The sequence below is a fragment of the Manis pentadactyla genome, chromosome 1, assembly GCF_030020395.1.
Source record: "Manis pentadactyla isolate mManPen7 chromosome 1, mManPen7.hap1, whole genome shotgun sequence".
NCBI lineage: Eukaryota > Metazoa > Chordata > Mammalia > Pholidota > Manidae > Manis > Manis pentadactyla.
Window position 1 is genome coordinate 3671142 of NC_080019.1, and position 25753 is coordinate 3696894.

At 47.8% G+C, this 25753-nt stretch overlaps 1 protein-coding gene and 1 long non-coding RNA gene across 6 annotated transcripts in view; one reads left to right on the top strand and one right to left on the bottom strand.

The window, feature by feature from the left end:
* Positions 1 to 9860, top strand: part of GALNTL6 (polypeptide N-acetylgalactosaminyltransferase like 6) — a 967667-nt gene extending 957807 nt beyond the window's left edge. For 3 of the 4 annotated variants that reach the window (XM_036888959.2, XM_036888957.2, XM_036888960.2), the window contains one exon: positions 8530 to 9860. In XM_036888959.2, the coding sequence (XP_036744854.1) occupies positions 8530 to 8697 (168 nt within the window). In that variant the 3' untranslated portion in view covers positions 8698 to 9860. Of the gene's footprint in view, positions 1 to 1323; positions 2531 to 8529 lie in introns of those variants that run through there. The other variant, XM_036888958.2, reaches the window with a different exon arrangement.
* LOC118914269 (uncharacterized) overlaps positions 1 to 25753 on the bottom strand; it is a 156065-nt gene that overhangs the window by 102549 nt on the left and 27763 nt on the right. Inside the window, exons 2-3 of one of the 2 annotated variants that reach the window (XR_008997870.1) lie at positions 13965 to 14144; positions 9971 to 10977 (exon numbers count right to left, since the gene is read on the bottom strand). This is a non-coding gene — a long non-coding RNA (uncharacterized LOC118914269). Of the gene's footprint in view, positions 1 to 9970; positions 10978 to 13964; positions 14145 to 25753 lie in introns of those variants that run through there. The other variant, XR_008997877.1, reaches the window with a different exon arrangement.

Genomic DNA, 25753 nt, shown 5'->3' on the forward strand with positions numbered 1-25753 from the left:
AGGAAATGTTTCTTTTATTTCCATATGGCCTACCTAATATCAACTATGTAGCTGTTCCCACAAAAGCATTCTTTAAATGGGAAGGACCACTGGGTTCAGTCATGGATATGATCCCCTCCTTCATGAGCCCCAACCTGGGCCAGATAAAACAGCACCTCTCTGTCTCAGAGCCACATAGTCTCCCCAAAGACCAAAGGCAAAAGATTTAAGTTACTTTTCTCAGTTGCTCTCTGGGGTGTTCTTAGACTTAGCTTCCATAAGAAAGGGCTTACAAATAACATCAAACAGGAAATACAGATAAGAAGGTTCCTTTGAGGCTAAAGTGATAACAGTGCAACAGCCACATTAGTTTAAAAAGAGAGTGGGTGGACATCTTGGCATGCACCTCCATTTGACTATTTTATGTAACTTGTGATATATGCCAGGACTTTGGCCTCACAGCCTATAAAATCCTGCTGGTCCACAAAGATGCCAGATGCATGGCCACAATGTTGTTATTTTTAAATCACTCTGGCTACGTATTATTTTAGGACCAAAAATGAGGAAAGTACATTCAAAGAGTTTAATTAAAAGACAAGTAATTCAACTTTGGTCCTGATACACAAAGCTCCACTACAAAACCCTGGACCTGTGGTCATCCCTGGGCAGTGATCCTGTCTCCGATCAGCCTATTCATTCCTGGACAGCCCCAGGGATTAGAAAGTTTGTCCCTGGCCTTTGGTACCTTGCAGGTCAAAACAAACCCACTTTGTTCAAGGCAGATCCCAAATATTTGAACAATGCTTGCTTGACCTTTACTATTTATTTCTGATTAAATGGCCTGATTTCCTGCCACTGATTTTTATGTGACTTAATTTGGACCTACATCTGTCTCCTTGACGCTCACTCTTGTATTCCAGAGAGTCCTAGAAAACGGTCTGGGGCCCAGGACACAACACTCAATATAGGTGTGTTTTAACCAAAGAAAGTAGACTGGGTTTCCATCACCCTTTTGTTATGAGCAATATATATCTGTTCCTTTAGCCTGAGTTGATTGATCACCTTGACCTCACATACTTAGTACATTAGCAGTATAAAACCCCCCCAGTCTTTTTGTCTTGTTTTGCTACACAGACATAGCTCTGTGGTCTTAGGCCTCTGTAGTTCATCTCTGTAGTGCAACTATCCACTTGTTTCTCTTAATTCTACCTCACCAGATGTACCCCATCCAGGATTGTGACTCTTTGATCCAACTTATTAGCAACTGAACTAGTTTTTTTCCTCCCCTGAATGGGATCAGCACACATTCACACCCTCATCTAAGTTGTTGATCCCAACGCTCAGAGTCACGACGGAGCCCTCTATCATGCAGCGGAAGTGACGCCGACCCATTAGTGATCGTCTGGACCAAGTTACTCAACCACATACAAAGTCACCTCGCAGTTGTGTCTTCCAGCCCTCATTTCTCCAAGTTGCCCATAAGAAAACGAAGATGGACTTTTCAAACATCTTGCTGGGAACTATACACACGATGTCTACAGCATATCCCTGTTTGTAATAGGAGGCTTACGTCATTGTACCCTAAGAAGTTCCGATCTTCAAACTGATAACTACCTTGTCAAGGAAGAGTGAGGGTAGCTTGCAGGAGGGGAGATGTTTGACTAAGTGATAAAGCCACCTTTTCAATAAACAGTGTTTCTCTCCCACTGTTTTTATCTGTATGTCTAACCAGCTGAAAGCACTTCTTGGTCGGGACCTTTGCTATCCCTGGGGAAGTGAGCAATATTCTCACTGCTTACCATTTCACTTAGCACATGAAACGGCTGTTCTCTGGTCACTCAGAAGGAGAAAGGCTTCCTCACAGACCATCTCAGGCTCTAACCTAAGAAGAAAGGCTCCGGGAATGGAATGCCTGCCCAGATCCAGACTGACTGACAGAAAAGAATCTTGGGAATAGGAACTATACATTTAGGTTCCTTTTTGCTATTGAGGACAACGCCTCCCTCCTGAGCAGGTGGGGTTAGAGCCGGATGCTAGTTGGCTCAGCCAAGAGGGGTGAACACAACCCCTGTGGGTTGTGACGTCAAGAGCACAGGTCCTGGGTCCTGAGGGACCTGAGATGTGCGTTCTGGCTGCGCTGAGGGTCCTAGAGCTGGGATTTCAGTGAACTTCTGTACTATGAGCTCTGTTATAAAGTGAGAGATATTAATTGTATCCAGTTTAGATTGTTATAATGATTAAATAAAAGTTAAATGCACTAGGACTTAATTAGAGCTCAATTATTGTTCACTGTTGCTATTCCATGTGCTCAACAAACTATCTCCTGGTGTGATTTTAGCTCTCTAAGGAGATTTACATACAGGAAAAGATGGGCTAGTTAGTGATGTTTCTGTTCTGTGTTAGCTGTTCAGCTATAGCTAAATATTAGAATGCAAATCCCATGAGAGCAATAATTTTTCCTTCTACTACATGCCAGTGTTTTCTGTTCTGAAAACACTGGCATAAAGTAGGTGCTTCATCAGTATTTGTTGAAGGAATAAGTAAACGAACTAGCTTCCTGCTTGTCCACATTCCCTGTCTCTTCAAATTTCAGTCTAGTGGGGAAGCAGATAAAAATAATTAAATAGATTAAGTGTACAGGAAAATGAGAAGACAGAACACTGGGCTCTACCCAGGTCAGAGATGTAGGCCAGGCTTCTCTGACAAACGAATTTCTGAATGGAGACCTAAAAGATGAGTAGGAATTAGATAAGTGAAGAACACAATCGAGAAAAACATCCCAGATACAGGGACCAGCTTGTGCAAAGGCCCTGAGGTAGGCAAGGTCTTGGTTTCCTTGGAAGGATAGAGGAAAGCCAGGTGAGATGCATCAATGTTTAGGAAAATGATGGGCCATAAGGCCAGACATCTGGCCAGGGGAAGGACTCATAGGCCATGTGGAGAATCAGAATCTGGCTAAGGGCCCGGAAGTCTTTGAGTGGTTTGAAGAGCAGGTCTCTAACAAAGCAGAACAGGTTACTTAATCATTCCGGCTGCCCTGAGAACTGAGGATACACCCATGCCCAGCCCTTGCCTACAGCCCAGAAACACGGGCGAGAGGGGTCAGGGGGTTGGAGGTCTGCTGTAGATGCCACTGTCCCCGTGCACCAAGGCACTCTGCAGGGGCGTTAGGAAGCGTCACTTCTAATTGGCCAACACAGTCACTGAGGCAAGAAGACCCATTCTCTTCTCCTGCAGGGAATTCTGCCAGTCAGAGAAAAAATGGGGAAGGATGGCTAACACGACTACCTTGTTCCTGTTAATGCCCATCAAGGTCTTATTTGCATTTTCCCAGATGACAGCAGCAAAAATAGGCAGGGAAAATCCTACCAAATTTGCCCTTTTTCCAGAACTCATTCATATATCGCCCTTGTTCTGCTCCACAACCCTAAGGGGTGGGGAGGCAGGTCTGGACGTCCCTTATCTCAGCCTGCTCGCCTCCACTCAGCGTGCAGAGGGAAGACCTCAAGCAGCACAGACTCCATGGCCGGCGGAGGAGGCTGTCAGGGCGGAGGCCGGGTCACACGGAGGCCGGGTCACAGTCCAGCCGCCACTGCCTCACACCCACAGCAGACGCCGGGGCACCGGGCAGGGCGGAGGCCCTGCCGCCACAGCATTTCAGGGCATGTCACCCAGCGAAGGACAGGCAGCCGGAGGGAGAGGCCGTCCCCCCGCGTCACACAGGGGAGCTGTCCCGGGGCCCCACCTGCATCCAGGCGCTGCTCACCTGCCCGGTCCCCAAGTGTCCCCCACCCGTCACACCTGACACAGAAATCTACTCACCCCACCCCCTCCGTTCCTCTTCCTGCTTTTCCTGCCGCCCACTCCTGCCTTGTCATTAACCCCCGCGCCCGCTCATCATCACCCCTCGGGCCACGTCTCGGGTCGCCCAGCTCAACCGGTTCCCTTCCCTTGGCCTCACCTAATCCGGGTGCCTGCTGCGGCCTCCGACTGCCCTCCTGGCTGCGGCCCAGAGCCTCCCCCTCTGCCACTCCCACGAGCCAGCGGAACCACATGACCTGTGGTTTCCCCGTCTTACACCCTCCAGTGAACACCCCAACCCTTGCCTGGAAAGCCAGGCCCTGGCCCGTCCCTGAGCCTCCCCACGATGCCTCCCCCGCTGCCCCGTCGGCAATTCCCCACCTTGCTCCCGGCGCCCCAGCCGCACCGGGACCTGCCGGGCCCAGCGCTCCACGCAGCTCCCCGCAGCGCTGACGTGCCCTCCGCAGCCCCCACGCCGGGACCCTCACCGCGCCTCTCCTGCTCGGGGCCCTTGCTCCGGCTGCTCCGGCTGCCTGGCACCCTGCGCCCCGGATACTTGCGTGGCTGATTCCCCTACCGGCCTCCAGAGCACCCAAAAGTCACCTTCTCCATGAGGTCTGTTTTCTCTCACTGGCCGTAAATTCAGCCTCCTCCCCTCACTGCTCGCAGTGTGTGAGCCCCGCCGCACCCCAGCCCTCCCTCCAGCAGGCAGGCTCCCGACGACAGGTTCTCTGACCGATCCCAACCAGCTAAATCACCTCCTGGCGAACAGAGGGCGCCAAGTGAATTTGGACTGAATAAATGGAATGACGAATATACACGTCATTTCACATCTCTTTTGACATCCTTCTCTGTCTGAAACACGGATTCATCTCATTCCCCCTCAACTGCGGTCTCGCCGACACTTTTTCACACTGAGCATTTCTTGTTTACCTCCACTTCTTGGGTCAAGGGACGCGTCTCAGGTTATCTTCCCCGCTGTCTCCTAACACAGACCGCGAGGTAGGAGGCGCCCGATAAACCCCGCGGGACTCGGCGGCCTGAATAACGTACTCGCGGCAAGGGGCGCGGACCCCCAGGCCGGGCCCAGGCTCTGACCCCAGCCACAGAAGAGCTCGTTCTAGAGCCGCGGGTCCCCTTGGTTCCATGAATCCGTTCACTCAAAACGCAAGGCTCTGGGCCATCGACTCGGACAACCGGTGGAGGCGAATTTGCTGGGATTTCAGAAAATGCGGTTTGGTCCTCCGCAGCCGGCCTCACGCCAGGTGCTCTGGCCTGCGGAGAGGGGGAGGCTCCCCGACCGAGAACGGAGGCGGCGGCGTGGGAGGTGGAAGCACCGGCCTTGTGCGGGACACGGTACCAGCGATCTTGCACAGAGGAACTCAGTCCTGACAACAAAGCTGGGAGGAAGGGATTCTCTGCATTTCACAGAGGGGGAGGCTGAGGTGCAGGGAATTAATACAACAAGCAGAAAGCAGCAAGACCAGAACTTGATCCAAAGGTCCCGGCAGAACCAAGCCCGGGCCCTGACGCAGCGGGGCCGCCGCCCGTCCAGCCGGGCTCTCACTCTCAGAACCGCCTTCCTGTCTGGGTGCCTCCCACCCTCCTGTACTGCCTTCCAGCTGGGGGGTCTGGGGCTTGCAGCACCCTGAACAGTGTGGAGTGTTCCCTGCAACCTACTCCTGCTGTCAAAGCTCAGACCCGACACAAGGAGGGAACCTAGTACACCCAGCGGCCAGCAGACGCCACAGCGTGTCACCCAGATCTGGTCAAACCGCACACCTGCTTTGAGGGTCCCTTTAAAGGAGCCACAGAGAAGTGCCGCCACTCCTGCCCGGGGACGGAGGCCACCCCAGGCAGCTGGTCGATGGCCTCAGTCCGGGGTGGGGGGCCAGCAGGGTAACCCCGGCGGTGATGCCGGTGGGAGGGCCCAGGGGAGGGAGCCGCATCGCAGGCTGAAGAGCCCAAGCAGCGGCCACACCTTCCCTGGGTCGGAACAGAGAGCCAACCAGGGTAGTTCTTTGAGGAGGATGGCGGTGGCACAGCGGGCGTGCCAGACGCTGGGAGGTCATTCCAAAGAAGAGCTGCATTCAGGTCTGACCTCTGACCTGTCATTACGGAGGAGACAGAGGGCAGAGGAGTCATGGGCTGTCCTGGAACGAGAGGCCATGCTCACCAGCGATAACCCCGTGCACTGACTTAAGTACAGCCTTGAAAAGCATCCGTAAAGACACTTAGTAATCCCAGACTTTAGCTGAGTTGAAACACACAGATGACACATACGTAGCCTCCGAGGTCGAAAGTGGAAAATGCACGTTCTAGGGAGGCTTCAGCCGCTTCCAGAAGCTTCCCTGCTACACCTGCCAGATACTCCAAGACAAGGGTGAGCAGAGCACAGCCTATAGCCAGAGAACAAGCCATCTGCTGGTCCACTGAACATCGCTGATGGCCTCTAGTTTGACGCCCTGTCGTTTGCCTCTGTCAACCAGTGAACTTTGGAGTAAAACCCTTGTTCTGCTTTATGGCTTAGGAAAGCCACGGTGAGCGAGTTTATCCACCCTCTCATCTTCCTGGTGAAGCTTCTCAGACGCAGGCAGATGCAGGAAATTCAACTCTTCCACTTTATGAGGACAGGAAGCTCAATAACAAAAAACATATTCCGGATTTTCCAGGGTAGCAGCGAATCTGTACATCCTGCCTGGCTGTCCCCAGGAATGTTTGTCAGAGCGTGTGTTCCAACAAGAGATGTGGAAAAAGATGATCACGTTAAGGTTCAGAAAACAATGTTCAGGAAAATAAGATGCTCAGAAGATCGGGTCTGGCTTTTGCATCTGCGCTGTGGCACACAAGCTGGCGAAAGGAAGAGATGAATAGAAACATGCCCTACTCCTTTCTCTTCTCATTTTTTGGCTTTCATGGAAATATGTGCTTTGGGGGAGAAGCTGTGAGCATAAGGAGGTCCCCATGTGAGCTATTGATAGAGGTACACTAGGAAGAAATACAGACAGTGCAGGGGGCAGAGACGTACACGTACATGGACCAAAGTGAGTTAGAATTTAGCAAGTCATGTAGAGTTTTCAGCTTAGGACCACTCTTTGGAAAAATGATCTAAATATACCAGGCCTGTGTAGCTAAACTGGTAGAAACTGGGAGCAGGAGACTGGGTGTGGGAGATGCTGGGAGGGAGGAGGGCAAGGGGCCCAGGAGACAGCTGCCCAAGGAGCCGGGGTGCTGTGAGAAGGGGTCTGTGAGAGCAGGAGAGGGTACCTGGGTGGGGGGGCAGCTGGGCAGCACCCCCACCTCCTAGAACCTGTCTCCTCCCTGCAGAGCAGGAGGGCGAGCTTCTCAGAGCTTCCCCAGGGTCAACAGCAGCCCGGCTGGTGCAGCAGGGGAGAAAAAATTGGGAGGAGACCTCAGGAGCACACGTGGTGCGAGGAAAGTAAAATCCTCAATAAACTCAGAGCGTGTTGGACAGAGCAGAAAAGAGAGGGCCTTTGTACGTGGTACAGCTCTGTGTTTACACTCAAAACAGAAACGTGCCAAACAAATTGCAGGCCCCTGCCCTCTCCTTCCTTCACACAGCGCCTAACTATGCAAACATCCGGGTCCTAAAAGGACATTAAATATTGGTTGATGGAGTTTGACCATCCAGGAGCAATCCAGAAATGTTTGCACAGAGTGCTTGAGAAACTCTGGTTCTAAAAGTGCTGTAAGTCTCATTCCTTAGTTAAAGAAAATTATCAGAACTGCTAAACATTTCCCAAATACTAAGATATTATTGGATCCTAAAATATAAGTACCGATTTGGGGACTTTTTAGATGTCGTTGGCACTTTTTTTTTTTTGCATTGACAATGAAAGAGATGAGAGTTTTTATGACCAGTTAAGGAACAGTCTTTTTCTCTTAGCACTGATTTCTTTTCCCTGCCTGCCCAATAAAACAGGGGGTGTGGGAATAGCGTCTTCAGACGTGGCTCGCTCACCACATCAGCTGTGTGCCCGGTGGAACGTTTCCCTCGCTTGTTACCAGTTCCCATGCACTTAGCGACTGGCTGTAAAAGTAAACTCTGCCTCCCCCATTTGTACAGAGCAGTGCGAACGGCACTACAAGAACAGCAATGGCACGAAAGGCTTGGGGAGAGGCTGGAGCTCAAGAGCTAACACGTCTGAGTTTGTACCTTGAGATCTGGCCCTGTGTGTCCTTATCTCCATCCCCGTATCTTCTGAAAAGGGCGACTGAGCTCCTGGCCTGCTTGGTTCCGCTCCTGTTCCTTTTGAATTGCCCTTTCCCGTTAGAGACTCAACATGAGTGTCAGGAAGATTATGACTCTTCTGGTCGTGTGTGTGTGTATGTTTGGGGGGTGGGAGGGCTGCTGTTTACTGTGGACTAAATTACTGTTTTTGTATATATACCTCTCCCCAAATCACGAAACTATCAGCAACTCAACAAACTCATATACTTATTATCCTCAAAACGTAAGCACGTAGCAATGTGCTTACCGAAGAGTGGGAAAGGAATGGATGGGCCTTTTTTTTTTTTCATCTGTGAATGTATGATTTACTCCTGATTGAACCTGCCTGGAGACCCTGGGAAGCCGTGCTCTCAACTCAACCTGTTCTGTTGGATTTGGGAGACGGTCTGTTTCTCACACTATGTACTGAAACTGGGGATATTTCACTCCTGCTGTATGTTTTGGGTTCTGATCACCCGCCACGTATTACGTCAGTCTTCTCTCTCTGCTCCCCCCAGGACAGGACGTTATTCCATCCTGTGAGCAACAGCTGCATGGACTGCAGCCCCGCAGAAAAGAAGATCTTCATGGCCAGATGCGACCCTCTGTCCGAGACTCAGCAGTGGATTTTTGAACATATAAATACGACTGTTTTAGAAAAATGTAACCACTCTGCCAGCTCCTAGGAAGAAAAGAGGAAGAAAGGACGAGCAATTGCCCACAGATCATGAAACCAGACTTGGAGCCGGCACCTGGGTCCGAGGAGTCAGGAGTGACATTTCCCGGGTCCGGGACGCCCGCTCTAAGGATCTGTGAACGCCCTGTCAGAGCAGGTCGTCCTGAAGAGCTTCCTGCGTCGGAAGGACTTGGCAAAGGACCTCACCAGCTGCCATCTGAGAACTTGAGACTAGCCGTGCCCTTGCTGGCCAAGGGCAAAGATTATTTAGGGACTTTTCAAAACAACTTCTGAGTTGGTAAATCCTAGCATTTCTCAGGTCAAATCCTGCAGTAGTGAGTAGCTATGAATGGATCCTGCTAACTGGGTGGGAGGGGGACAGAGATGGAGGGCAGTCTGCCCTGGCAGCCTGAGGCTACACTTGCGCTTGGGTGGGGGGCACTCTGGTGCTGGTCTTCTCCGAATAAAAGGAGACTTAAAGAGGGGTTAAGCAGGTTTAACCCTTCCAAGTGCTGCAGACGATTAGAGTGTGCTCACGCATCCTGTGGTCCTGTTCTCTCTTACACAAGAGTGTGCCATCTAATGTAAGACTTAACTCACCTGATGAGGAGGACTTCCAATGTTCCCATCCGTGCATTTCATTTCCACGTGCCATTTTCCCTTTAGAGCAGAGGTAACTCACTGTTCAGAGAAGTTCATGCTCCACAGATCAGCTCAAGTCCTGATTCAGAGCCCTTGTATGAATCCAGTTTAAAACAAAAACATAAAACTATACTATTAAGTTACTCCAAAGAGAAAGATTTCACCGAGGCAGTGAAACCATGTAAGATGTAGGAAAGGTATTTCCCCAGATCTATTTTTACTTTTCTTATATTTTTAAAACTTTAAAAGTGTGGCATTTGCCCAGTCATAATTTTTATGAAGGAAGGAAATCGAGTGAGGTTGATGTAATTTGTGTAGGAGATTCTTAAATCCAAATAAATCTACACTCCAAGTGACATGTGAAAATGGCTTGGTTCAATCCAATTCTGTTTGATCAGTGCTGGGGACACAGAACTGGTTTTGTTTCCTTTTGGGTTTTTTTTAGTTTTATATTGTTGATATTAATGAAGTTTTTGTTTTCCTTGGAAGCGCATAGAAGGAATTTCCATTAATAAAGTGCTTCTGACACCACTTTCTGTAAATGGAGCAATACTTCCTCGGTGAAGAAAGGAATGATGTAGAAACTAAATGAAACATTTAGACCTTAAAAGGATTTTTTAAAATTTTCAATAGTAACGGTGGTGGGGGAGGAATATACCAGGATCAAGGTGGGTCCACAGAGGAAAGAATCATGTTTATTATACATTTCTCAAGTTATTCCAGGTAGAAAAAGGTTTTATTTTACTTTTATTGTTTTCTTTTAACTTGGTTTTCCTGTTAATAAAAACGTATATTGTCTTAGCTATAGAAGCATTGAATGTTAGAACTGGGAAGACTCTTAGAATCTAATCGCTTTGTTTTTAAAGATGCATAACAGGAACCCAGAGAGGGTGGTCCTAACTCCTGGTGGGGTGACGGGTCTTCAGCCCCCATACAGAGCTTCTCCTCCTGAGCTGGGTCACCTCACTGTTACCCAAGGTGGCTCTGGTCGTTTCTGTGACCTAACGATATGTTCCGTCACTGCACCTCCCTGGGAATGCCTCCAAAAGCAGCCTTCACATTCAGGAGCTTTCATACACAAAGTGCCTTTTGAAAGTCTTCATGATTTTGCTCTCTCCTCAAACTCTCATTGAAATGTCCAGTTTACCTGCCCTGCTAATAGTTGGGGAAGAGTTAGTTATTTTGTTATATTTACCGATTTTTCAAGCATTCTTTTGAAGAGCTTTCCTTTTTAAACTGACAGCCATGCAGATGTTTTTGTGTGCAGGTCAAGAGATCTCAAAGCATTCAAGATGCATATAGAGCAGAAAATCAATAGCAAGAAATTAAGCTGTGTGTTGAGCAATTGCAGAGGGAGTGGAGAGGTGTCTCAGGTGCTCAGCGAGCAGCCTGGCTGCAGAATTAGATGAAGCTCTACAAATTCACATCATGTCATCAAATAGTTGACTGCTGTTTACAGCTCCACCAAAGAGCCAACCCTGGGTCCAGCACCTGGAAAGCCCAGATGTGGATCTGCACCACGGGTAGGACGCTGTGCTCCTGGGCGGCTAGCCGGGCCATGTTTCGCACTGTCCCCTGAGAAAGCCAGAAGACTGCGACCTTCTGCTTTCTTGATCTCAGAGGGCTTGTCTCTTGGATTTAACCTCACCTTTGAGTAAAAGGATGTAATATAAAAAATTAAAATTAGAGATTAGTTTAAGGATCACTTGAGATGCTGAAGCCAAAATTAAAACTTCAAACTGCCAAGCAGTTGTTCAATGTGTGCAAAATAAGAACATCCCAATAGAATACAGTGAAGCCCAGAGAACTCCCCCTTAGCAGAAGGGCATGACCGTCAGTGAGGACGCATACGGAGGTGCTCCTAGTGCCGCCCATGGTTGGGCTCCATGCTCTGAAATCCACCATCGCCCCTGTGCAAAACAGGAAATCCCATATGTTTGTATATTTATTTGGCAAAGAGGACTGAACAGAAATCGGCAAGAGTCTCTTTCCTGGAAACAGCATGCTTCAGAAATCAAACAGTAGAATAATTTCCTCCCTTTATCAGAATGGGAGGAAAAGTATCACAAAGTTAATCTGGCCTCAGAAATTGCTACTTCTCCATAATAAGAAATGGTTTTGCCAGAAGTTAGAAATGAGTTAATTTTTAAAATCCTCCTTATGTATTCACTGAGACAAAGCTGTGCAGGGAAGCAATTGTGAACTAATGGTGGGATTTCTACCTTGTTCCACAGCTGGACTAATGCCATGGTGATAACAATGTGTTGGCTTCAATGTCTGCTGCTATTTAGTTAAAAAGATTAATATGATCACATGACTTTTCAATTCATTATATCAGAGGCCTCAGTGAATAATGCAAGTTCCAGGACTATTTTGTGGATTGATAACATAGAACTTTATAAATAAGTATGTAACACATAAAAAAATGGATTTATAGTCAATGAAAGAGAGGGGCAGGCCCATTCTGTTCAAATCTTTCAATACCACACTTGACACCATTTCCATTAGGGGCAATTGTATATGCAAGAGGGGAAAAAAACAGCCAAAAATAAATAAAGGGCACATAAATATGTATTTTGTGATTCTTGCCCTCACATGAAAAACTTCCATTTCAATCCTGACTTTCTATCCCAAGAGTTACGGAATCTTTCCTAGGAGTGCATACGTCCCCCAGCCTTCCGATGCCGCCAGGTCATTTTATTTGGAATTTAGAGTCATCCTAATAATATGTGGTTATTGTGAACACTGATTTATCCCTGGAAACGCCTTTCGTAAAATCTCTGTAGGCTTCCTCCCTTGGCAAGGATATAAAGCTGCAATGCTTTCATACACAGGTGCTGGAGAGAAGGCTATAAAGGATTTTATATAAACCCTGAGATGAAACGCCCCAAAGGGAAAATACTTGAGCTTGATGGCCTGTGATTCTGGGAGCAGAGATGAATGGCGAGAGGGAACTGTGTCTGTAGACGCGGGTGCTGGGAATCCTCTCCACGCAGCTCAGCGCGCTCTCCCCATCCACCATCACTCTGGGGTGACACCGCACACCACTAGCTGTAATTACAACCCGCTGGAACAGTGGCTGAGAACTGGGGCGTGACACTGCCGGCAAGGGAAGATTGGTCTTTGATTTATGTCCGTGGCCTTTGCTTGCAGAACTGGGAGCTGTTTGTGACTCTATTTGGTAGACTTGACGTTGGCCTGAAGCTAATAAAATTCACAGTCACTCATCTGTCCACTTGATACCCAGGCTGGTGTGTCTGGTACTGGGGCTTCTCAGCAGACAACAGCTCCCGCACACGTCTGATACCTCACCTCGGAGGAACCAGGGAGCTTTCCTTCTGTCCCCATGCCCACGCTGACCCCCAGCCCTCTCCACATCTGCTCAGTCCTCAGAGATGCAGCCGGCATCGGTACAGAGGCTGACTGCGTTTCAGAATCTCACTGTGAGTGTTATGACCAGACATCACTCACCTTGAGAAGGGACAGTCCTGGTTTACACCCTGTTTGTGTAACTATTAATCCTGCCCCTTTTTACTCTTAAAAATGTTCTAGTATGGATAGCGAACTAGACAGTCACTCTATCTATAATCCCCCAGCCAGTTTATTTCATAGTTCCTCTAGGGAAAATTAAAATGGCCTTTACTTATTAATGCCTCGAGTCTGCAAGAACTCATCTAGCCTCACCCTTCCCTTTGCTTCCAACAGGACCAAAAGCCAGTTATATTTGAGGACTGTCTGTTGCATTCACACAGTTCTTTGCAAATTGCTTAATGGAAGCTTTTTAATAAAGAGTTCTTATACTCACCAAAATCATTTGGCTGAAGAAAGACAATTCTAATTTAAATGCTTTTTCATGATTTAAAAAATTCATTTGAAATGAACTAAATTATTTTCTAGTTTTCCAAGCTAAAAACAGTACATCCCCACCATTAGCCATATTACTAATTCTCAATATTACAGTATGGAGTAGAGATAGGTAGATGGTGATAGAAAGATGACAGGTGAGACAGATAGATACAGATCAATAGATAGATGATAGATAGAGGTAGACAAGTATTCTATTTGTATTATTGCTTCTGTTTTTCAAAATGGTTTTACATATATCTCTTCCCACCCCTCCACATACCTCTGAGGTATATAATGCTACCATCCTTATGAAGAAATTGAGGGACCCAGGGCCAAAGGGCTTGCCCGATCAAGGCCTTACAGACTGACAGCAAAGCCATGAGGAGAGGTCCAGCCGTGTGAGGCCAGGCCTCAGCCCCCACCCCGAGGCACCTCACACCTCACAGCAGGGTTGTCGGTCAGCACAAAACCAAATGAGACATGTAATGAGTTACTACCAGAGCGTGTGAACAGTAATTCCCCGGGGCCTCTGTTTTTAACCCCTTGATTATGTTTTCTCTTCTCTGTCCCTGTGTGTTTTGGTTTTCCCACAGGCTTATTAATGCCAAAAAGAATTCAGGATTTGTACCTCAGAATGAGATTTCTGAAGTACTTTGAAGAAGAGATGGGCTAAAGCTATTTGCATAGCCCTGCATGATAAATCCTAAAGTGAATATTTAACTCGGTGGTTATTAACAGGTTCAGCCTCGGCGGAAAGCACCAGCCTCCAAGCAAAGATATGGAACTTACTTTGTGGAGAGTTCCACGTGAATCTTCTTCCTCTCTTCTTATTTCTGTAAAGTTCTGTCCAGGCGCATCTCTTCACCATCTGAGACCCTCAATGCACTGATGTAAGTTCTCTGTGTGGCAGTTTTCCTCTGCAGAGGCCACTAAATCAGTCTCTGCGTTAGGCTGCTGAGACAGAGAAGTCTGCAAGTGAAGAGATAATGAACTGCTTTGCTCCCCAGCTCACAACGTCTTACCACGGGTCATACAGGGGAATTCTCTGACATGGTGGCTGTTTCTCCAAAGGGTTTCAGCCCCGGGTACATTCACTATGGATTCAGTAAGACTGAGAAGTGACAACATAATGTTTTGGGGGTAAAAGGGTTTCTACCTGGCTTTATTCTCCCAGCGGTAGGTCTAGCATTAGAATCCCGTCTGCACCCAGCAGCCTGCAGGTCCGTCACCCACTTCTGTCTCCACCTTGGCCAGAGCACTGAGAGTAGCTCTTTACTGACTCAGTCAGTCACAGCTCACTGCCTACAGGTGTGGAAGCAGTAGCCCAGCAGCAGGCCAGTTACATCAAGCAGTTTAGGGTCAAGGGAGGATCCTGGCCACAGGAACTTCCATTTTCCCCACAGTGGTCTTGCTCACATAGAGAGACCGTGGATTTCTAAAAGAATAGTCCGTTGTGACCCAAAGCTAAACTTACATTGACAGAAACATAACCCAGAACATTTTATTTCAAAAATCCTCCAGCTTTTATTAGGACAGTGGTTACTAAACTGTAGCACCTGAAGGGGTTGTCAAAACACAGACTGCTGGGACACACCCCACCCCGGGGTTTCAGAGTCATTCCCTCCAGGATCAGGTGTGAGAAGTTACATTTCATTCAAGTTGCCAGATGATGCTGATCCCAATGGCCCGGGATCCACACTTTGGCCCAGGTCAATAGTCTCACCATTTTTTACAGATCTTACTAAAGGTAGCTTTGTTAATGTTGAATGTGTTTGCACACTCTTTATTTTATTTGAAAGCCATCTGTTAGAAGTGATCAGAGCCCACTCACTCAAAATCCACATGAGTGTGACTCAGTCTGATGAATATGTACAGCCAGAAATAAGTTCCTGAAAGCTCTTTAAATCAGGACCACAGAGCTGGAAGGCCAAGACCAGGCTGTATTATGGTATCATAGCAAATATATTTGTTTGTTTATTTGTTTTTATTTTTTTATTTTGGTATCATTAGTATACACTTACATGAGCAACATTGTGGTTACTAGACTCCCCCATTATCAAGTCCCCACCGCATACCCCATTGCAGTCACTGTTCATCAGCATAGTAAGATGCTATTGAGTCACTACTTGTCTTCTCTGAGTTGTACTGCCTTCCCCGTGCCCCCCCCCCACATTATGTGTGCTAATCGTAAGGCCCCTTTTCCCTTAACCCTCCAGCAAATATATTTTTAATCACTTATATTTCTCAATTAAAGCACAATGAATAGGTCAACACCCCTACCATTAAGTGCCTGGCATTGGGCATTGCAGTAATAATTTACTTATTATTCCTTCCTCTTTAGTGAACTTCATACTACCAAGAATGGTATTAAAAATGAAAAGATGGCATAGTGTGGTTAAATAAGGTAACATTTTTTTTCAAATATCAGCCTGCCTTGCTAAGCCCACGCTTTTTCTCACGTTCTTTCTTGAGAAGAGAAACACACTTTTGGTGGTAAATACCTGGCCGAGCTCAGTTCAAAAACATTGTGCCGATAGGACTGAGTGTGGTTTCTCTCATCTTTGAAAAATGCCGCAAGTTGAAGTGCGTTAAGTGTGACTGTATCTCACTGTATTCAACGGAGTTCAGTGACTTCTTTAGAAATGGCTACAGAAGGTAAAGAAAACCTTAGTATTTCTGCAAAGGTAGAACCCTGGTTCTGTTGGATTTGTAACCTTCTTCTTTTTGAAAATAAATAAAAGATTTTCTTTAAAGGTTATTTCTCTCCTATCCTCTGTGTTCAAAAATAAACATTAACTGGGAATAGTTTTCCTTTTTTTCCTTTTCCATTTACTTAAAACTTAGCCTTGAAGGGCACACACAGTACATCTTCCCACTTACCTTTTGTGGGGAAGTTGCGGTTCCCATGAACAGGATCCTCACTGAACTTAAACCACCTGATGATGTAATTGGCCTGTTGCTAGGCTACCGCTTGCACACCTTTAGGCATTAAGCTATTATTGTGCCATATAGAGAGCTCGGCCCAGTGCCCCGGGTGGAGGCAGAGACGCTAGTGCTCAACCTACCGCCGGGAGAACAAGCCGGGTAATAAACCCTTTCACCCCAAGAATGTTCTACTGTCATTTCTTTGGTCACAATGAATCCACAGTGAATTTGTCCAATGCTGAAACCCACTGGCAAGACAGCTTTTTTCAGATACTTTTCCGTGTGCCCACAAGTGTGCGTGTGTACCATGTATACACTACGGACGGGTGGAATAGACTGTATGGGAAAAGGCATTTTGCTTTCCTAATGCCTGCTATTCTAATTTCTACCACCTAGGAAATTGTTTGTCATGGAATTTGTGTGATCAGGTGCCAATCATCCAAACCATGTGTGTTCAGTTTTTGTGGGGAAAAAAGTGCTGGAGATGCAAAAACTCCTTTTAGAGAAAAATCGAGACAGTGCATCTCACATCAATTGAATAAACTTCTATTGTCAGGACTTCGGGTCCTTGTTAAGGTTAGTAAGCAGCAAAGAATATCTGAAGGCCTAACCAAGCAACCCCATCCCAGTGAAGAAGGGACTGGACGTGGCAGGGAGATGAGGTTGAGAGAAAAGAGAGGCAGACATGCTCTGCTTTCTTTTCCTTAAGATAGTTTTTGTGAAGGTCCAGGAGGAAGCGGCAGAGACGTGTCAGAGTGACCAAGGTGTCAAAGAAAGAATCTCATACAATAAATGCTGCCCTTGAAGCAGAGAACCGCGTCCCATTCATACCTGTCCACACGCAGATGGTGAGGGTCAGGCGCACATGCATTTCTGCGCAACCGCTTCCAGCCGGAGACAAGCTCAGACGGGTAATGAATAACTACACAGTCATTCAAATGTTTAGAATAAAACCATCTCTAGGGCAGTTCACCCAGTAACAAGTGCCTCTGTCTGAGAAAGGACACGTGGCTGAAGTCCCTTTACTGTGACCAGCAGGGGAGACTTCACGCGCAGAGGGCTGATGCCCGCGGCTCCCCTGCTCAGATGCACCGGTGGCCGCTGCCTGCGGGGCGGAGGCACGGGGGCTGAAACGGCCGGGGGAGGGGCTGCGGGCCGCCTCGGCACCGGCATCTGAAGACGAGAATCTCCACCACGGGCCCTGAACGCGCGACACGGAGCGGGGCCACTGGCTGGCAGGCTCTCTGAGGAACGGTGCTTCCCTCGTTTCTTTTGCAATCACCCCTATTTCTATAAACCCTGAGTAAACATTCTCCAAAAATGAAGCGCATACCTCACATCGGTGTTTTTCCTTTGATGACTTATGGAAGTTGGAGCATCTCTGCTGTCCGGGGAAAGAAAACTGTTGGGACGGCGGACAGGCCCCTGTTGCCTTGCACCGTCCGCCCTGCATCCCTTCTCCCAGACAAGGGAACGTGCTGCGGCCCTGTGGGCAGGTTGTTCTTCTCTCGGGACTCAGCACCCTCTATTTAATCCAATAAGTGTTTGTTGAGTGCCAACAAGAGTGAGAACAAGAGGTATAAATAGAGAGAGAAAAAAAAGAGCCTGGTTAGTTTTCAAAAAATATATATTCCTGCCCCAGCTGCAGCCTTTCTCTCCCATTGGAAACTGGGTGATGCTTTACCTCCTGTAAGTCTCCCTTGCAAGACTGTGGTAATGAGGAAATATGGTAATGCACAAGACATCGCCGAGCAACTTGCAATAAGATGCAAATGAAACGTGTTAATATCCAATGAAGATCCGTCCTCTAGCAGCTTACGATTCAGTAGAATGATTCTTAGATAGGTGACCATCTAACTTTTTGTACAAACCAGATAATATTTGAGAGTGAAATGAGGTATTATTAATAATTTGGGGGAAAAAACAGTTGAAAATGAGGAGGGGTGAAACTGGGTCATTCTCTCCTTACAGCTATGAACAAAAAGATCTGTGGATAAGATGATGTACTAAGACAACACACACAGCTGATATTTAGGGGGCGTGGGGAGGAAAGAACTTTTACTCTCTCAGGTTGGGCGCAGAAGGCCTGAAAATTAAATTGATGAAAGACAGATTAGCAAGAGAAAAAAACAGTTACAATTCTGTCCTTACACTTCGGAGTTCACAAAGAAATGTGACTCAATGAGACAACTAGAATTTGGGACTCATATATTATCTGAAAAAGGGAAGGAGAAGGGCAGAAGGACATTTCTGGAAAAACAAATAACTTCTTAGAAGGGGAGTCAGGGAGAAAGGCAGACTATAGAAAGACGGGTGACTTTGGAAACATAAATGGGCCAGAGAACAGAAGGGAAATATGATAGATTGTGACAATATCTCAGCGTGTTGTGTTGACTTCTTATCCCCAAGAGGCGAAGATTAAAATTCTTTCATTTCCCATCTGCACCTCATGGGTGGGGATTTATGATAATTTAGTTCTTTTAAGTTCTTTTGGGAGGCTTGGCTTTCAGGCAGATAAACAATTTCAGGTACTCAGATGGCTTAGCTCAAATTAATTCTTAGGCCAAACTGGCATATTTTGGGGGCGGGAGGGAGGGGCCACATAACCTGATCCCCTCCGGAGTTCACAAAGTGAATTCGGGGTTAATTACTTAGTTTCTCTTACAGGCAAGTTGTTTGAAATCATGTAGGGTATGTGGTTCTGTTTGCCATTTTTAAGTTTGAGCATGAAGCTTTACCTAAAATAAAATTGTTCATATGCTGTTACAGCTAGATTACAATATCTAGGCTATTCACTGCTTGAAAATGGCCCTAAAATCTTTACTCATCAAATGCAAGTATCAAAATAACATCATAAAAACCCAGCTTAATTTAGAGAATTTAACTAAAAATCCTTTCAAATAGGTCCTTTAAAAAGGAAATATAATCTCCTCTGTTTTGATATACAATTGTATATACTTAATTCAAAAGGAAAGTAGAACTTTTAAAACACCTGAACTATTAAATACCTCCCACAATATTAAAATTGCTATTTTGTTGTTTGCTTTATGTAGATTGCCCACAGAATTCTGTTTTACTCCACAAATGAGGATTTTGGAAGGAGGCTGCTATAGAGAATTTAGCAATAAAACAAAATCATGAAGCAGGCATTATGTTTCTATTGCTGCCTTACTTCCTGGTTTTGCATCGCACCAGGGGTCGTTCCTCTGTCAAAGCGTGCTAATAATGCCTGATAGCCTGGCCTGGTAAACATGCTCCATCTTCAGAAGGTGGGGTGAGCCGCGGTGGTTCAATTTACTGTGTCCTGAGGCAAATGAAATTGGGGAAAGCCTCCCATGAAATGAGGCTGTTTTCCACAGGATTTGTTCCTAATAAGCTACATGGCAGCCCCAGCAAAAATGAGACAGTAAATCATCTGATGTATACTAACCAACCAAAACAAAACAGAACAGAAACAAATGTAAGTCTCCTAAATGCTGTCCCACAGCCATGGACTGGACAGACATCAGCTTATCCAAAATGTGTGTCGAATGAATGGGTGGATGACATGAGTAACACCTGCTTCTCTGTCCAGCACTCAGTATTTCCCAGGATGACCTTGAAAATAGAGAGGGAGAGAAAGAGACAGAGCATCAGAGAGACTGAGAGGGGGAGAAAAGTAAATAAGTGGAAACCCCACACTAACGTATCAGAAACATGCCTTACTGGGTATTTTGATTGGTCTGGTGAGTTGTTTTATAACTGCTGCTCCAAGAAGAACAATAAGGCACAAAATACACCCCGCTAGGCAGTGGGGGGAAAAACAGTCTGTGTGGAAGAGCACACACCCTGTCCACACGCCTCTCTGAGGGTCTGGGCTGCTGGGACTCGGCCCCGGGCAGCTCTTTCTAAACAGCCATGGTGACGATACTCATCGGGGAGCTTCAGTCATTGGAGAAAAGAATCTGAGGAAGAGTGAAAAGGACCCAGGATGAGCTGGTGAGTTCACAGACTATGCCTGGGGCTCTATTTACTGGCGGGAAAGGCCAACATAGATGGGTTACACGGAGCGCCTTGAGGGAGAGGCCCGTGCCCAGGGCTGGGGCCGCGGTACAGCCACGGCAGCAGGCGCCCACTGTGCCAGGCTTTCTGCCTCCTCACTGCTGACGGAGAGAGCGTGACCCTCTCCAGGGGAGGGGAGGCAGAGGAGCATCAGCGGGCGCCATGCGAGGCTGTTTACCCCATAAATTCACTTCTTTCCATTTGTAAGCAGGAATCTGATTTGAAAGCCTTCCAGGGTAGTGACCTTGATTTCTAAAACTAATCAAGCAACAGGGAATGCATGAAACTGAGAAAGGAGGCGAGTCTCAGGAAACACTGGGCTCTGACAGTCAGACGAGGCTTCAGATGGACTGAAGGCGGCTTGCTGGCCGCTCTTGGCCCACAAGCGGCGCCTCCCTTTGCTTGGAGCACCGAGTCACACAGATGGCCGCTAGCGAGAGCCGCGGGTGCAGTGACCGCTTTCCTAATCCGGACTATTTTGACCTGATGCGCATTAATATTCTTAAACTTCTTCAGGGCACGTTGCTCCTCAGCAACTGTGCTTATTCTTCTGAACCACAGAGCAGCACAGCTTCCCGTACACACAGCAAAGCTGTTTCTATTTTTGTCTCTAATTCCTCAGGCCACTAATTCTAATTTCATAAAAGTCCAACTTCAATTAGCCATACAGCCATATTGGCAAATGACCTAATATCTATGATTTAGGATATTCATTCTTAATGTGTACTGTACTCAGACATCCTTTATAAATTCTCTGATTTCATAATAACCCTACAGTAAAAAGGGATCTTTGTTAAATGATAAGAATTTAATCTAGGAAACATGCAACCTATGTTCCCTCACTTACAGGGCTGGGATAAGAGTGACCCTTGGCAATGTTACAGTGAACAAAGTAAATAACTTTATCTACACGTCCTATGAAAATGAGATGATGAATTTTAGGGCATCCGTAGGTATTACCAGTGGCTGGCAGTGTATTGATCCTATCAGCTATTGATTCCGCAAACACTCACTGAGTGCCTGAATGGTAGACACTGCTCGTACAAATTCTCATAACCTATAACCATGTTTCACGGCAAAGCTTTCTCCTGCAAAGCTGTTTACATATGGAACTCACAGAGAAGCTAGTCAAATACTCCACAAACCTTGCCAGCAGCTGAAAATCTGCTTATCGGATTACAAAAGCCCAGCCAGATGTAGTGTTTAAAAGAAAACCATTCTTAACAGCAATCATACTTTCCTTTACTATTGCTTTTAATAGACGGCTGGAGACTTCTCAAAGAATAAGGTGGAGAGAAAAGGAAGGAAGATACTGAATACTTTTGAGACTCTAATAAAATAAATATCTGGTATGTTCAGCAGAGGAAGGAAACTGGGATTCCGCGTCCTAAGGAGTGGGAGCATCTCCTCGCCTTCCTTCCCCTCCATATTCCTCTGGCCCAGCCCGTGGACAGGCCAGTGCAATTTACCTTGAAATCTGGCAGGGAAGCAGGTCTCACCTCCTTGTTGGGTCTAATTTTGTGCATCCTGATCCATTAGGTTTGCCACAATTAATTTGTTAATAACATGTAAAGCTCCATGGTTTCTACTGTGTGAATTAAAGGAATCTGAATTTTTTTCCTGGAATAGCCTCATTCTCATTCACTTGAACTCTGATACTGCTTCTCAATTGCATGAGAAAGGGGTGCAGCCACAGTGGTCCTGAGAACCCAGGGGACCCTGATTCTGCCTGCAGGAGACCCCCAGGTGCCATCTGTCACTGTCACACGGTGCAAAGGCAGAGGCCGTAGGGAATTCCTCGTGAATTTAGTCCCCAGCCCCTCCCACCTTCACCTCTGGGGCCCTCCAGTCTCTAATGGTGGAACAGAGGGATGCAGGCAGGTGAAGGGCTTTCCACCCAGGGAAGTTGGGAGAGAACAGCACACAGCCCGTGGAAAACGGGACACTTCCTCTGTCCACAATGGTGGTAAGAAAAGCAAGCCAGCAAAGAATAGTTCAACTCAGGCAAACACTTTTGATCAAGCCAAATTCAAACTCTTACTTATCAGATGTTAACTAACTAGGGGCAATGGCTCTACCAACATTAGGCAGGCCCCCATTTTTCATTCTCCGGCTTCAAATTCCTCTTCAAAGAGATAGAGAGCAAGCATATAAATAGCTCACTGATACCTTCCCACCTGGCAGGAAATGTACCAGCTGCACCCACCATCGGAAAGGGGGGACTATTATCCCAATTGCCAGCTTTCACCAATCTGGTAAGTAAGGGGCCTGGGCCCATCTTTATAGGCAGTTAAACTGTGCTGGGCCTGAGAGATACGCCTGTGCGGCTGCCTTACAGCAAACAAAGGATGCTGCCAGATAACAAGACTGCTGCAAAAATGAACATTAGATCCCAGAGGTGATTGGAGTTGTAGGACCCAGAAGCCATCCCTGGCAAGAGAGATACCTGTTAAAAAAGAGTGATGGTTATTAAAAGAGCAATAAGCCACTGCAGATACATTTAAAGTATTCCAGAATCAATTTCGAGACAACTAACATTACCTGAAATTGAGCACAATAAGATACCTGAAAGCTACAATTCAGCTTTGTCATCAGAGAGTCACAGCCCAAGGGAAGGAGCTTCACAAATACAAACTCCATTTGGGTTTTTGTATCGACGCCTTGCAATGAACTTCCCATTATCAGAAGCAAACTAGGTACAAAAGGGGCTTTGGAGGAGGATGTTGGCCTGGGCAGTGGCAGAGTTCATGGGCTAGACCTTGGGCTTCCTAAAAAGCGTGTAGCTTCTTTTTGCAACCTCTTGCCAGGAGCAGGAATAATCTATACGTTAATCATATACCCAATTCGGCTGAAACTGAAGGAAGTTAAGGAGAGAGCACAAATCTGACTCAGAGCGCCAAGGGACTCACGGAGGAAGAGAAACAGCCGAAGGATTCCGGAAGGCCCGGCTCTGCGCGGCAGCCAGCGGAGGGGCGGTTGTCCGAGGGAAGCGTCCTCGGCGTAAGCGACAGAGTCGTCGCGGGGCGGAACGGGGGGGACAAGCCGAGTGAATGAAGGGCGGAGGGAGAAACGCACACTCCATGTCTGTGATGGGAAGAGCTTCCACTGAGCGAACCACCTCAGGGGACACGGGACAGGGGGCTTTCAAAGGCCTTCTTCACCAAGAAGCAAAGGAGCATTTTCCAGCATTTTTCTCCTGTCCCCTGGATCGGAAAAGCCCCTCATACAAGAGCAGGGCTCTATTTCGGGGGGAAGTAACTGTCTGAAATTCCTCTCGGAGAAGGAAGGGTCTACGGTGGGAATGAACACGGGAGCTATTTTCAGAGGAAGTGGGCTAGAAGCAGAACGCGCAGGAACCGGGCAGGTGACCGGCAAACGGTGGGCAGACACCGCGGCCTGGCCGCTCCGGGAGGCGGCGGCGCGCCCGAGACTAGCAGCCGGCCCGCGGCCTCCTGTGTGCAGAGCAAGGGCCCGGGCGTCCTCCTGAGACCGTCAGCGTGGCCCGGCTTTTCCCGGCAGCAGCTTCGCCCGCGGCGTCCTGCCACGTGGCTCCGTTCTGTCCTTAAGCTAAGAATTCTCTAGAACTGCAGTGAGCTCCTCTCCCTAGTCGCTCCCGTGTCCCACCAGCAGAGCGGGGCTCGGACTACGGGCTGGGCATCGAGCGGTCTCGGAGCACATCTGAGCTCTGCTGGGTCATCCGGCCAAGGTTGCTGCTCTGCCCGGACCCACATCCTCAGCTGCCGACGAAGCAACCCTCCACCTCCAGCAGCCAGGGATCGGGTATGGGCATCACACTGGAAAACGGAAGGGAAGGGACTTACAGGAGGGACGCTAGAGAGCTGAGAGTCCGGAGCAGAACCGCGTGAGGAAATGCGTGGGAATTAAGGGAGGTGGGTCGCTGCAAGCCGTGGCCGAGGCTTCACACGGATGGCGCCCTGCCGGCCTCTGCTGCCTCCAGTCCTCTGTGCTGAGCCCTCTGAAGGAATTGCAAGAGATCCCTGCCTCGTGTTTCTCTCACTAAAGGTTCAGAGTCCCCGCTGGGAGCACCAGATGGGCTAAGGGTCGGTCACCTGCCTCTGCTGCAGATTCGGGGACCAGAGACGGGATGTCCCTGATTCTCCTCATCTTTAGTGGAAGGCAGGGCTCAGTCCTGTGGAGAGTCACCTAATGAAGGATTTTTCCCAGATTAGGAGGCACGCTTGAATGCTGGGAAGACAGAAAAAGGACAAACATCTATTCCAGTTCACCTCTTTGCCCAATTTTGCCTAGTTTCTTCTACCTCTAATTAATTTTCACAAAATAGTTCCTACCTAACAAAATGCAGCTACCCTAATATAGTTAAAAATTCACAAACCCTCTCGCAAAAGGAAGACGGAACCTCTGCTCTCATCAACTCAAACCCAGACTCTCATAAGTACGTCAGCCCCTCCCATTGTATCACGATCCCGTCTCGGTATCCAGAGACCAGAGAAAAATTGTGACATGAAAAGCTCTGCCTCTACAGTGCTGGGAAGGGAGAGGGGCGAGCAGGAAGCACGCAAGTCCCTTTCTAACCCAAATCCAGCAGGCTCTGGGTTCAGAGGTGACAGGTCAGAGAACAAGAGATGTTACGTGGACATTTCACGACAAAGAAGGAAATGCAGGTAGAAAGGAAACCTGTGGTCATTATATCTGCAGATGGTCGTCAGGCCGTGGCTAATATCTCCTTTCCTCCCGAATAGCCCATTTGCTGTTCAGGTTCTTTTCCTGGTAAGGTCACCCAAACCTCTGTTCCTGAGGGACCGGGTCCTCGGGGGGCCCGCGTGGAGTCGCACAAGCTCTGCGTTCAGCATCACCTCTGGCTATGGCGGCCCGCTTTCACCTTGGATCCTCAGACTCAGTCAGCCAGGGAACACCAAAGCCCTCTGTCCCAACAGCACCGGCAGGTAAGGATGGTCCACAGGTCGTCTCAATTTCCCATTCAGTGGAGTCAATTTTGTTTACTGGCAGACACATTCGTCCTTCCAGGACTAACAGATCCGACCAACAGCACCCAGGGTCATAGGAAAGGAGCAAAAATTTTGAATTGATCATGAAGTGTAGTTATTTGTATTTCTTGATTCTGACATCCATGTATTCTAACCGGGAATAGCCCCCCTAGCTTGGTAAGAGCATAGAGTCCAAAGCCTGCGTGGAGTGCCTGGCAAGGTGTTCTGTCCTAGCAGGCACTGTAAGTGAACCGTCGGTAGGCCTTCCAACAAAGCTGGCTGCCTCTGGATGGCAGGGGCACGTAAAGATCCCTGTGGTAGCAAGGAACTGAGTACGAGCCCATCGCCTCTGTTAATTCACTGGGAAGTGACTCCTTGGCCCAACCAGCTGTGTGGGATACCACACATAAGGTCTCCAGTGCGTCCGTGATCGTCAGGAGCCCAGGCAGCAGCCAAGCAGTTACTGTTGATGGGGGCGTGTAAAACCTTGTATCGGGCTGGTCTCCCTCCCAGACTTAACAAGCCGCAGACAGTGCTGCCCAGAGGCTCTCCCAGAGGAAGAAGTACCTTCCTCACTGAAGGCCGGGCTGCTGAGGCTGTGACTGCACTCCCAGCTCACACGGCCCCGCACGAGGGCCGAGCACC